This window comes from Gavialis gangeticus, unplaced genomic scaffold (genome assembly GCF_001723915.1).
Source record: "Gavialis gangeticus isolate Ggan-Ray unplaced genomic scaffold, GavGan_comp1, whole genome shotgun sequence".
Classification (NCBI taxonomy): Eukaryota; Metazoa; Chordata; order Crocodylia; family Gavialidae; genus Gavialis; species Gavialis gangeticus.
This window is the reverse complement of record NW_017729029.1, coordinates 15,171,281-15,185,647: the sequence shown is the minus strand read 5'-3', so window position 1 is coordinate 15,185,647 and position 14,367 is coordinate 15,171,281. Positions and strand designations below refer to the sequence as shown.

Here is a 14,367-nt window from a genome sequence, read left to right as displayed (position 1 = left end):
CCCTTTTACATGGTCTTTCAGGAGAACATTTCAATACACTCAGGGGACGACAAAGAGAAGATAAAGTATTTGCATGAAAACAGGCTGTGGGTACAGAGCAGTCACCAACTGAAATGCAGGGATACCCAAGTGACTTAAAACTAGCTCGCTTTAGTACCAATAACAATACAGCTGTGGTAGTGTGGAGCTCAGCAGATGCCAATTTGCCCAGCCAAGAACCAGGTGCTGCAAGGTGTATGTACCTAGAGTTAAAGGCTCAAACCCAATCCCCTAAACTTAGTGGAAAATTTGTGACCAGCTCCAATGACAGCAGGAGCTCCTACTCATGGGTGCTGACAGGATTGCTTTTCTAGTAAGTACCCACAAACATTCAAGATGAACATCCTATAAAACATGAGCATCTAGACTAGTGGTTCTCAACCTTTTTAGACTCAAGGGAGCCCCTCGCTAGGACTTGAGGCAGCCCACTGGAAAATGGAGGCTCTAAGGCTAGAAACAGACATTGCCAGTGGAGCCATACAGCTATATGAGGGCATACGGGGGGAAGTCTCATAAGAATAAATAAAGTACTAACCCAGGGCACAGCAGAGCTGTCAGCAAAACGTTCGTCTTCCACTTTTCACCTCTAAATGCTGAAAATAATTAAAAACAATTACTAGAATTTCAAACTTAGTACTTCTTAAATACTGTGCAGCAGGTAACAGGTTTGCCATCTCCAGTGCAAGCTGCACTGGTGTCAAAGCAAACAAATGTTCGTACTTACTCTTGTACATTCGAGCAGACACATAACCAGCTGGAGTTCCAAGTAAGACCCACAGGACAACCGCACAAGTCATCAAAGCTCCCCGGTTGGCAGGAGAAAGAAAACCAAGACAAGCTAGAACTAAAAAGGTGGGAAAAGAAACACTAGGTCATTTGTGCCCTGTTTGCTAACCTATATCACAATGCCCACATTTATCAATTTCATTGGCAAACATTTAAATAACAACCTTGGCATACGTGTAAAAATGGACTGATCACTAAAACATGCACCCTACTGTGCCTAGCTCTAAAGGAAGCGTCTATGAACAAGGAGGACCATCTTGAAAATAAATTCCTGTCAAAGTTTGTTCAACTGTAAAAGTAGGCCCAAACAGATTCTCTGAAAGGGAGTTCATCAATTCCTTACCCTGATCTCCAGCTGGAAGCTGACATAAAGAAAAACATCTATGATACAGATTTCTTATGCTAAACCATACTAGTGGTTTGTGAAATTGTTGTAATTGGAAACAGATTCCCAGAGCCATCATATGGATGAACTGATTTACCAAGACACAAAAAGCATCTTTTTATATTAATTACATGGCATCACATTAGAAATAGAGCAAAGGATAAGCTAAACCAGAACACTGAAGAGTAATTTTCTCCGAGACGCAAGCCAGCCAGGAATATATCAAGTTGGGTTAGACATTTCACATTCTGATCTGCTAACACCATAAAAGCAATAATTTTTTCACTCTGGGTAAAATAAGCATAATGGAATGGTAAGGAAAATTACCATTTCTCACTAATAAAACAACTGAGCTTTAAAAAGCAGATGGGGAAAAAACCTGAAGCTATCTTAAAGTGCCTGGATTAGGCCTTGTCACCATACCCACACCCTACTGATTTGTTTTCCATTATATGCTCAAATGCCCTACACAGGCTATTCAAAGACCATCGTACCACAAACAGATCACAGTAACAAAATGCTAGAGTTTTGAAATGTTGAATACAAAAGGTCTAGCTTGCCCATAAAATTTACTTTGTTTATATCCAGCTAGTCTGAGCAAGTCCAAATGAGTTTCTATACCGATGGGCTGATTACACTGTTCTCCAATGGGAGTCAAAGGCCACAACACTGCCCAATCCTTTTTCAGTAACGTTTAAAGCTTGAATCAAACCAGAATCAAAAGGCCAAAGACCTACAGTGCACTGCTAGACATGACAGATATATTTGAAAAACATAAGCAGAAAACATAGGTTCTCTTGTGTCTAAACCTCTTTTGCAAGTGAAAAAAATACTGTGGAAGGCCAGTTTCATTCTTTACTATGTTATTAGTAGGAAAAGTTATCTGGCAAAAAAAACCACCAAAAAACCAAAAAACAAACCCAAAACAAACAAACAAAAAACAAGAAAGAAAAAGAAATTATAGCAACTGTTTTTACCTAGATGTACTGTCACCTGGCATCAAGATATTCAAATGGAAACACTCTGCTAGTATATAAACTTCGAACAAACAACTTAATAAGAAAAAGAGCGTTCATACTCTTCTCATTTTTCTAAGAGTTTACCTTCATACATAAGCCATAGCGTTTCTATAATCTAATGTGCAAGTGAGAAAAGGAAGTATAAGAGCTTTTGGCAGGGCACATGTAATGAGACATACTAATCTGGTACAGATTAAAATGTTATGCATGGATCTAGGTATTTATGCCAGGATCATCAAGTAATCCAAGTACTGTCTGTCATTTTACTGGCACATGCATTAGAGCTCTTATTTCAAGATGACGGCTGGCTGTGGAAACAAATATGCTAGAAGAAGAGTGGTCTGAAAACAGTTTTAATTAAATGCCTTCAAGCTCACATTTCCTGCTATCATTCAAACCCTAAAGGATAAATGTGAACTGAGTATTATTTTTATGCAAGGGATTTGTACATTCAGTAACTTTATTTCTACCAACTTAGTATCTGAATTTGCTCTTGCAAATACTACAATTATGTTCAAAATTATAAGGCTTACAATAGCGTTAGTGCAGTGATCTGCCTTACTGTTTCAAAAGTGTTGTATTTTTAATTTAATTTTTAATTAAAAAAAAAAAAGTTTTGCCATCAGTATAAGGACAAACAGCTATACCAGAAATCATTTCTTGTTTCTTATGGTATTACATCAGTAAATTGTAATGGTGCAGTTTTAATAACTTGTTGCTACTTACATAGAGTAATAAAGGTCATAATGAAAATTTGTGTTCCTTGACCCAGGAAGACAGATAACAGCATTCCCTTCCTTGGAGGTCTAAATACATCTCCATGAACCAACTTCCAACCAAATTCCTCTTGGGCATCTTCCTGCATAAAATAAGAACAGACTCTTCAATTATAAAGAATTAATCAGTGAATTCATACAAGACATGAAACACATTTTTAAAGTTTGATTAACTTTTTGTTTGATTCCAAAAACAGACTCATGGTATCCAATTCACTCACTGATTTTACAAGCTCCTAATGGCTCACAGAAAGAAAAAAGAACGAACGATTTACAATGAAATCCTTATTTTTAGGGGGAGAGAAGCAATGTGATTAACTACAAGCCTCATAATGCTAACGTAAACATTCATTTAGTTTAACTTAGATCACTGCACTTCACTTTGGTTTAAAGCATTTGAAATATTTATGTCTTTTGCTTATATGAGAAAGCATCTCAACAGTAATCCTAAAGGAACAAGTGCAAGCTTTTTGCTTTACTTTGCAAGTACAGATCTCTGCTCCTTATACTCTGGATATCTTCTTCTCTGCCCAGTCTACATGCTGGCCAAAAACTGAGGACTTACTTGGTTTCAGAGTTTTAAGAAACATTAATCAGGAGGCATGAAGCAGCAGCCAATTCTTAATGAATGCAAATATACTTAAACTCCATACAGTCAAGAACTGATATTTTCCCATGGATCATCCAGCCCAGAAGCAGATATTTCACTGGAGCGTTTAATACCAAAATTAGATACCCAAGGATATTTGGGGGCAAGGAGGGTAGGGAGAAATAAGGGTGAGAAGGCAGGCAGGTAGAACTGGGTAATTATACAGCACCTTAGCCAGGAACAGGCACCTTTGGAAGCATTGGTTACTATGTACAGCCATGACTGATAACAAGTTAAATCAGGAGGTTGAGATGTGCTAGGAAAAAGATCTCTGGTATTAAGATGTAGAGAAAGCAGTTTTACAGCAAGGATTAAAATGAAGAAAGAAAGAAAAAAAAAAAAAAGACACCATGGTTCTAGACTTAGAATTCCCCACAACTCAAAAGCACGATAAATTCTCCTCTAGAAGTCTATTTGCTTCTTTAGCAGAAGGGGAAAAAAGTAAGCTATGAGATCAGGTTGGACAGCCTGAGTTTTTGTTTTGTCTTCTATGAACGAAAACACCACCTCCACTTACAGGACAGACTTTTAGCAAGTTTTTTTGATTATTTCCAAATCACAGATGAGTTGCCTGTAGTTTAACTGTAAGAATTAAAATATCATTTACGTTTAGGAATCTTCATAGTGCTTGCCACTGGTAGTGTCAGATACTGATACTGATACACAGACCACCTGTAGCTTCCTAGTTAGCTATCCATGTGAAAGACAGTACTCTGACTTATAGGGTGCTTGCAAATTTTTACCTAACAAAAATAGAGTACGAGTACTCTAAAGTGTATTGTAGAAATAATGCTTATGTGAGAGTGTTGTTTATGCTTTATTTTACCTTGTGCCTTGAGTGCAACACTGCTCATTGAAGGCCAGATGAATTAAAGAACGTAATTTGGCGTTGCGATTACATACATATTCAGACTTTTCTTTTTTAAATTATCCATAGCAAGACACAAAAGCTTCTTCAAGACATACGTGTGTGTGTGTGTGTGTGTGTGTGTGTGTGTGTGTGTGTGTAAGTAAAAGTCCCACATGTTTACACAGAACTACATGTATGCACAAATGCTACATATGGGCAAAAGCATCATTTTTGGTACAGTATTGCCATATGCCCCAGAAGAAAAGCATGTTTTGGTACAATTATATAGGAATAGAGAGATGATGTTAACTATATAAAACACTGGAAGCCTGCACTTGCATTACACATGACTCCATGTGGCTACCTCCCAAATTTTAAATCACAAGTTTCAGAATATCTAATGCCATTTTCTTAAAGCTCCTGCAACCATGATTACAAGACTCTCACAGTGCCTTCCCTCCACCCACACCCCTGAATCTTATGGTTGGGGAGGAAAGTTCAACAGTATGAATTCTAGAAGGTTTGAACTCTAAGACTAATATAACCCTAGCTGTATTTTTAAAACCTCAAAATTAAAACCTCAGTTTTTTTGCATACTTGGTTAGCAACATGTTGGAACCCAATTGAAATGCTCCATACACATGTTATTACACATACACACTCAGCATTTTATGTTTTTACCTGCCTTGAAGAAGTGGGAACACTAATTTAAGAAATAAATGAGACATTAGCTTCAATATCTCTCTTCCTTCGATCGAGCCCCTCCCCTGAACTATTACTTGTAATTCGCTCAATAAGTCACAACACATCTCAAAGTCTTACAAAGCAGTAATATAATTAGGAGCTTTTTGTAAGTAAATTTTCTCCTACCTGACCCAGTAAAACTAATCTACTTTTCACAAGTCTCACTCTTCATCAAGGTAAAAGAACAGCCAGCTTGACAAACTGACATAGTAGTAAGATACTGAAAAAAAAAATGTTACTAAGAGATAGAAGAAAATTTTACAGAAGTGATCAGGCAGAGGATGTGGAATATTTCTATTTTTCAAAATTACTCTGTCTGGATTTATGCTGACGAAAGACACCATCCATCAGAAAAGAAGTATATACACAGAACAGAACTGTGGCTCCTGCATTCATTGTGTTGCATTTGTTAATCATGAGTCATTTTGGAGGGAAAAAAATATTGCATCTGATTTACATTATTCAACCAAAACTGATAAATGGCAGTGGCAACATGAACTTCTACAGTGTTGTCTCATTTCATTTTGGTCTGGAGAAACTATCTGTACTGATTCTAGGTAAGTTTCCCTTTCAGTAATGGGCACATGTTGGATCTAGGCAGTTACTACCAGGAGCTGCATTTTTTAGGAATGAAATGGAAGATCAGCAACAGGTTAACAGTGATATGGCAACAAGCTTTGGTCAGCGTGCGGAACTAAAAAGGCAGCCTCCAAAATCCATCACTGATGCAGTTTTTCCAACAATTCCTGTGCTCAAACATTCACCTACCTAAGCATAAAATAACTAAACACAGCAGGAGTCTATTGAAAAAGTACTCCAATGAGCTACTTTATTACAAAGGTGAAGCACATATGACCCTCTACCACATCTTCCAGAGAGCACAAATCACCTGTTTCTATTCATTATTCAAGAGACCTTTTTTACTCCATGGCTCTTTGGTGCATTCTAGTTATTCAGAAGCAGAACAAGAGCCTACAGGAGTTTAAGCAGCTGGAATGGAGGTTTTAGGAGAGGGGCTGGGGCTTACTGGAACCCAATTTTGTATACAGAGACTCTACAGAAATCCTATAACCTGAATTTACAAAGTTTTTATTCTTGGACATACATGCCCCAAAAACCCATCCAAATGAACTTTCAAGAGGCTCTTACAAGAAAACAATCTGCATTCTACTCAATCATAAATTGATTTAGAATTCTCTCTCCTGAGCCTCTGACTCCAAAAAGCATCATTTCCCAGACTGTTTCCACGTAGTTGCACCAGCATCTAAAGGAGGTCTTCCATATTCCTCAAAGACTTACTACTTTTACATTTAACTGCATTATAGATGAACAGCGCTCATTAAGGCCAATTAATGCTGGTCTTAATAAGATGTTACCAACATAGATCTGCCTGCTCAAGAAGCCACTTATTACCAGGGATCCTGGTTTTCTCTGATTTAAAAAGAAATAAACAAAAACAAAACCAATTTTCAGATTTAAAAAAAAAGTAACCCCAAATCCACATTTTTCCATGAATAAAATGAAACAACACTATATAGTTTCATTTTAATCAGAAAAAAAAATAGGGGTTACTTTTTTTAGTCCCAAAATGGGGGACTCTTTAAATCCAAGAAAACCAGGATCCCTGCTTATTACACATAATATACTGCTTATATTGCACTTCCCCCCTAAACTATGTTCAGAACCGCAGTTAGTAGATTGTACTATCCCTAGCACAAGACCTCATCTAAAAACCATAATTCTTACTCACAGAAGAGTCAATCTGGTTGTATCTTGCAATATCTTTATGAAGAGTCCTCAGTATGATCATAGCCACCATGCCAGATAAGAAAAGAACAATTACAAGGGAATTCATTATGCTGTAGATAAAGAAAAAAAGACAGTTTCAATCCACTTTTTTAGACTCCAGAACGGATACCACAAGTCACACAAATATGCATATTTAAAGTCTGTGGCATAGACTTAGATACCAATTTCTTATGTAAGCCATCATCACATCGTTTAACTTTGTTTTTTGTGTAGGAAAACATTAAACTATAATAGAAGTTATGAGTCGCTTAATGACTGCCTAGGAACACAAAGAATATCATTTTATGATCTGCTGTTTACTGACAAGACAATTAAATACAACATCTCTTTGTTTTCAATCTATCAAGCACAACTAGTCCTGTGCTTTCTATTATACGTTTACAGTACACTCCTAAAACTAGCTTCTAAAGCCTACTGCTGGTGTAAGAAAAACTGAACAATTTAGAGGAAGGTCACAAGATTAAGCAGAGGCTCTTTCCTATTAAATCAAATGGTACTGCTTGTAGCAAATGAATACTCTCAGAAGTTTGGACCTTAGGTGCCCAATATACAACTGAGATGTACAAAACACTGATAAAGCAGACAATCCTGCTTCATGCTAGTTTGAAGTTTTGAGGTTTCTTTCCTTTAACTAAGACTTCTAGTTTAGGATCATACAGAAGACATGATAAAGAAGGGGCTAAGTAAAGGGGAGAGATACTCAGTGCACCAGGAGAGGAAAGAGGTTCCAAGCAAAGACAGGCACCATATGTAGTGGGATAGAGCATCCAAAGGAAGTGGTGAGGCAGGTGTAAAGAGTTTTTAGGAGATCAGACCCTCAAGTACTAACTACAGACGAGAGATTCTGAAAACGGCCAACAAGACTAACTTCTCATTATAAAAAGGTAATCTACTAGGCTTTGTATAATTATGTAGCAAATATTCAAAGAGTACGTGGAAATAATCTCCCTACATATAAACAGAAAGACTCTCTTCTCCCAATGGTCAGAGAATGCTAGACTCAAATGGTGCATGAGATCCATCAAGCCAGCACAGTTCTAATAAACAGCTCCAGTTACATATTCAATATTTAATTAGTTATGTTGTCCATTTTCAAAATTTCTGCATAGCAAAGCATTTTCTTCTTTACGGGTTAGCATACAATTTATACAGTGATCAATAACTCTGGGTTCATTGTTTACTAAAAAACCCAAACTGATGGACTGTCCATTGTGCATTTAGTGGTAGCTTCTAATATTAATGAAATAGCAAATCCAGATATATAGATAAATACAGATATCTTGTATTTGGCAGTGAGGGCAAGCCTTACAGCAATGGTAAGAAAAATGATGGGCAGTAACTTCTCAAAAGTTCTGTAGAGTAAAATAATAGAAATAAAAGCCTAGAAGTTGCTTTGCCTTTGGATAATAATGGCACATTCCTTTACTGAAATGCAATACTTCAGTTGGTCCCAAGAGACTGAAGACTGATAAAAGTTACTCCACATATGGAAACAAGAAGAGTTTGCATGCCTGAAAACTAAGAGATTTCTTTTTACCACAGTAAAAGTTACACTTTCTGTACTTTGCTACAAGGTATTCATTTCACAAATTAACAGTCTTACCTAAACCACTGAATGTTGGTATGTGGCATAGACTCCAAAATGTAGTCCCACCTGGAAGCCCACCTAATCTTATTCTTTTCCTATAAACAAAGAAAAAAATAACTAAGCAAAACATGGCTTTTAACAAGTAAAAGTTTTCAGTGATGCCTCCTAAAATTGGTGAGCTTGCACAACTATTTGGTTCAAACTTACCATTCACCCTTGCTGACTACGATAGTATCTTTTTTTTGTTCCTAAATGATCATTTTCTGTTTACATGTACCAACATGTGTCATCTTCTCTTCAATATGACCCACAGAGCACTTAAATTCTATAAGTACTAAAATCTTCATTCAACTCTCTATTTTTTTGTTCCAAGTACTTTTGTGACCACAGCACGTTCGCAAGGTGTCTGCACCAAGTTCACACCTTTCTGCGTTTGCCAGGTACACAGTTGTGACCACCAGATATAACCACTGGCTCAAGGCATCCATGTTTAATTAAAAAATTGTCATCTTGGCTTTAAAAACTTTCCAAGCTGCCATGCTGCATATCAGCAATTGGATCATATTGACGTGCTTAGCTTTAAAAATAGCAAGCATCTTGGATGCAAAAGAAACTATTACTGGCATCAGTTAAAAAATTTTAGCTGCAATATCCTTCTTTAGGCCTAAAAACAAATACTTTGCCGCATACCTGCCTCCTTTTAAAAGTGTTTTGAGAACTGGTGATGTAAAGCAATATATTGAGAGCCATATATTATTATATCCCAAATATAAGACTAAAAATAGAGCAGCAGTCAATTTTAAATATACATGGCATTTAAGATGTACATAGTGCCATCTGCTGGAAGTATCTGAATTGGCAATAAGTATACTTTAGAAGCTCCTTGGTTGAAATCAGCATAGATATTTCAAGTGTATAACACATTTTATGAATTACTAAGCAAAGCTGACATTACAGTTACAGGTTGCAATTTAAATCGCAAAGATTTAAGCACCAGTGTTAACAGACAGGAGGCTCATTCATGGAGCAAGGCAAAGGGATGCAGGATGGCTCAGGGGAAAAGTAATAGGATCTAGAACCTTGCACCTTGAGGTCACCGGTTCAAATCAAATTCAATTTGGTAAAGAGTGAAAGCTATTACTATATGACAGCTGTCTGGCTGCCAACACAAAATAAGCTGGTGGTCTCCATCCAATCCCTAAAGGACCAGGGTCTTACATCACAAAAACAAATCAGAACTGACATGCTTTTAGGACAGGCTGGAACACAGGCACCAAGGTATGAAGCCACATATTAAAACTGAACTCTCTTCATTCCCTGAGAAAGATGACTTTTCCAACTGGGGCAATTTTATAGTCACAAAATAAGCTCAATTCGCTACTGCCTACCCAGTAATAAGCAAAATACAAATCTCAGGCAGTCTGAAAATCTACCACCTAATGAAATTCAAGCGTGCACAGAAGTGCATGGAATTATAATAAAGATACTTTCAAAATAAACAGGATAGCAAACAAAACTAGAGAAGAACCAAAAAATAGACTTACTATAAACTAGCATGAGAAAAAATTAGGTAGATCAATACGGGGTGCAACCTTTTTGGCAGGCATGCCACAATTAGCTCCACCCTCCCTTATTCCCTCCCCCAGTGCCGCTCTGATCCCCTTCGCCTGCCCAATCTGCTGTTGTTTCCTGCTTCCTACCCTATACCCCCTGCTCTAATTTCTACCTCCTGCCAATCAGATGTCATGAAGCCTGCCCCATCCCTGATCTGCCAGGTGCCACAGAGGCTGGCCAGGGTACGTGTGCCACAAGCTGGCCACCCCTGAGGTAGATTACAAAGCCCCATGTCTCTAGGTAGGGTTATACACATATTTCTTCCAATGAGGATCACTTAAACAGTGCAACTGAATAGTAGCTGTGGAAAGGAATGGTCTTTAAAAGACCTGCCGTGTGTTAATTCAGGGTGTATTCATTTTAATGCCAACTTTAAGTTTTATTTTTAAAAATGTTACCCTTGCACTAGAGCCAGTAAAGCTGTCCTATCCCTACAAGATCCTATCCTATCCCTACTTCTCTATGATTCTTGTTGAGAGAGAAGTCAGGCTGGAATGGACCTCCGGAGGGCATCTTGTCCAACCCTCTGCCTGAGACAGTAACATCCCTATCCAAATTGTCCTATACAAATCCACTGCTTAAGCAATTAGCAAAAAAAAAGTTAAAAAATTCAGATTTGTTCTGTTGCAGCCAGAGGCACAGACTGACTCTCAGAATATTCATGCATTACTAAAAATAAACCAATTATATTGGACTTCCAATTTTAGGACTGTCAAAGACTTCTTACTTTTCATTAGAAATATCTTTATCTGGAAGCTGCTTTTTAGAACAGAATTACACTACTCTCCTACTACATTCTGGGGTTTGGTGCTGGACTTTAATACCTCTATAGCTACAACATTTGTTGCTTTTAAAAGCTGTTCCTCAGAAAGCTTTTCACTACTGCAATATATTTTTGTGAACAGTAAACATTTATATTAAGCAAACAAAACTGCCAGGAGGAGAGGGGGAAAAAAAAAAAAAAAAACCATGCACACAGCTCCAAAGACTTTTGTGTCCTGGTAATAAATTCTAGAGACTTACTTCAAATGTCACAGAATAAGTGTAGATCAGATCCAGCTTGCTGGTGAAATCTCTGGGGATCTCCATGGGAGGACCTTGACAATTTAAGTTGTCTTTATCTGTATGTTTGTAGCTAGCAAGACAAAAAGATTTTAAATAAGATTCATACCTGTTGGGTTGAATAAAGATCTGCTTCACAATTAAAATAAAAATATGGACTAATAAATAAAATAATCTTGCCAACTATTTTTTGTATTTTTTTGCAATACCTATTCAGATTTCTTTGAAACCACAGCTTTCCACCAGTCTCTCCCCTTTTTGTAGTCTGAAATGACATGATTTGGATGTTTTTGAACCCACAGAAAAAGGGCACATACAGGTAACCCATTAGTCACTTTTCTTGCAACAGCTCTTCAGGCAGAAGTGATGAGGAAAGGAAGTTGAAACATGTCACAGAACTGAAAAGTACTCTGTGACTGTCCAAACAGAATCAGATTTATCTGAACCAATACAATAATCATGGGCTTCTTGAAGGATGTCCTGGATTTGGTCAGGGCATCTCAGAGGCAGATATTTGCCAAGTTTATGATGTGCGTTACCAAGGAAGGCCATGGTGTGCAGCAGAAATTGAACTGCAAGTTCATGGAACATGGGTCTATCCCAGCTACATGGGTCCTAAGCAACTTGCAAGGTATGTGGCTAAGAGTAGGTTTCCACATGCTGTAAAGTGGACTTCAGAGTCCCTGAAGACAAAGACACTACAGAACTCAAAAACTGCATGAGAATGACTCCTCATCTCTCTGAACCTCTCAAGATAGCAAATATACAGGATATACACGTGCTGCTAATTCCATCTCACGCAGCCTATGTTCACTATTGCATATTTACATGCCAACCAAGCTACAAAGTCTAGACTATTTCTAGGCTTCTTTCATAAAACCTAGGGAAGTCCAGATACAAACAAAGTTCTCCTGGTGCAGTTTTAAGTGACAAGTGACCACATCAGAACAGTAACAGTACAGATGCAACCTAAGTATGCCCCCTTGTGGTTTGTCCAGTTTGTACAGTCAAGTTACTGCTTATGTTATTACTCAAATACTGTATACCCAATTCTGTTTCAGAATAACGTCCTAATCAAAATGGGAAATGACAAAATCTGCCCCAGGCTGTTTAACTAAATAAATCTGGGGAGGGAGGATAGAAATAAACTTTTACCTAAGAAGGATACTACTATTTTACTAGATCAGTAAAATTAAAAATACAGGGCATTTATCCTCATGCTCGAGGAGGAAGGAGGAAGAGCTCTTTAATTAGAGCAGCACTAATTGAAGTGCCCGGAGCATCTTGTGTATCAGCCTCCCCATGCTTAAAAATGGCAGCGGGGCACTTTAACTAAAGCTCATCCAACGAGCTTTAGTTAAAGTGCCCCCGCCTCCATTTTTAAGCACGGGGATGCTGATACACAAGACGTTGGAGTATGCTGGAGTGCGATAATTACCACACTCAATTAATCAAACCTGCTCCACTACACCGTAATTATGGCGAGTCCAAGCAGCCTCACTTCTTGTGTGTTGGTGCCCAGTGCTGAACAGTTATATCCCTCCAGCAATTTTTATGAACTATAGCTGAAAAAGTTTATGATCATGTAATTTAAGTGCGCATTTAACACACACATTTAGGTTGTACAAGCACAGAACTGTAACTGCTACTTACTGTCGGTTTTGGTACCCATCCATAGACTGCTCCATAAACTAGAGTAACCATCATTTCAGTCCGTTCCTGACCTTTGAAACTATGCAAGCTTCTATGGTTGCAAGTACAATCAACGGGTAAAGTGAACACAAAACCCTGTTCACTTTTCTCCACAGAAAACAAGTTTAGCCCTCTTAGGTATTTTGCTGCTTTGTAGAAGAGTATGACTTTTGTCAACTCTATACAATAGCTGTGCAAGGATAGAAGAGTCCTACTTGCCAAATTATAGCACCCAAAACATTTAAAAACAAGAATTTTAAATGCTATAAGGATGAGGGCTTACAGGACAAAAAATTAATTTGGTAAAAAGAAACCAAAAAAGTTTATTTCTTCACATGGCCATCCATCATCTTGACAGATGAAAGGAGATGTGACAAAGTCAGTCAGTCAATGGTGCTTGACAGTGGTGTGGGAGAAGAGCCTGATGTGCCAAATAATGTATTTTGCCTCCCTCCACCCCACTTTGATTTCCCTAAAGAAGAGTAAAAATATGGATATTTAGTCCTAAAGCAGCAGCAGTCCCTACCCAGTAAGTAAGTTTTACTCAAGTGTAGTTATACAAGAACATATTGATGTATTAAAAGAGTTTGAATGGTTAACTGAGCACAGCTAGTGCTTCAAAAAGAACGAAACTGGGTTCCCAGCACGATGAACCTGTGATTTTGCTAGGTATATATTGAAAAGTGGCAATTACCTTTTCGGTTCTAGTTTTGCCATCACCAGTCTTGCTCCAGGCCAGCTTTCATCTTTCCCGCTATGGTACATGATGGTAATGTCAACATGGTTAAAGAGGTAAAAAGTGCTCTTCTTGTTAAACTCAGCCTGAAAAACATAAAATGTTTGAAAACCCTTCCAACAGAAGATGATGCACAATACTGAATGATTAACATCAAAATAGAAGACAGGGCAAAGTGACAGAGGAATCATTTATGCATAACTAAAAGCATCAGCTGTGTAACAAACCATAAAAAGCAGAGTAAATAAGAAAAACCAAGGATAATCTTTGCATCTCAAAATTAGACTTGAAAGAGCTTAAAATTAGCCTTACAAAGATATTGTGCTAAAGATGCCAGTCCAGATGCAGAATGTGTATGGAACCCACAAAAATGAGACACAATGTTCCCCTTCGGTAGCTAAACCAAAAACATTCAGAGATGTGTCTGCTACTGCCTCTAAACAAAGCTGGTGCCCCAGGTGGCCTGGGTTAACCCCACACTAAAAACTGGCAGCAATGATGGAAGCAGCAGTGCAGACGTGACCAGAAAATTCTGTAGCCAGAGTTAATCGCACCTTTGCTACCAGTGGCTGCTTTTCTTAACAACCCCCAAAAAGGAAGCAATGAGGTTGAATTACA

General features: G+C 37.9%; 1 protein-coding gene across 1 annotated transcript in view; it reads right to left on the bottom strand.

Moving 5' to 3' along the window:
* The window catches only part of LOC109300338 (transmembrane 9 superfamily member 2-like), a 59,608-nt gene that overhangs the window by 33,471 nt on the left and 11,770 nt on the right, over positions 1 to 14,367 (bottom strand). The window contains exons 6-12 of the mRNA XM_019521021.1: positions 13,708 to 13,835; positions 11,283 to 11,394; positions 8,661 to 8,740; positions 6,999 to 7,107; positions 2,956 to 3,088; positions 764 to 883; positions 575 to 632 (exon numbers count right to left, since the gene is read on the bottom strand). Coding sequence (XP_019376566.1) covers positions 575 to 632; positions 764 to 883; positions 2,956 to 3,088; positions 6,999 to 7,107; positions 8,661 to 8,740; positions 11,283 to 11,394; positions 13,708 to 13,835 — 740 coding nt within the window. The remainder of the gene's footprint in view (positions 1 to 574; positions 633 to 763; positions 884 to 2,955; positions 3,089 to 6,998; positions 7,108 to 8,660; positions 8,741 to 11,282; positions 11,395 to 13,707; positions 13,836 to 14,367) is intronic.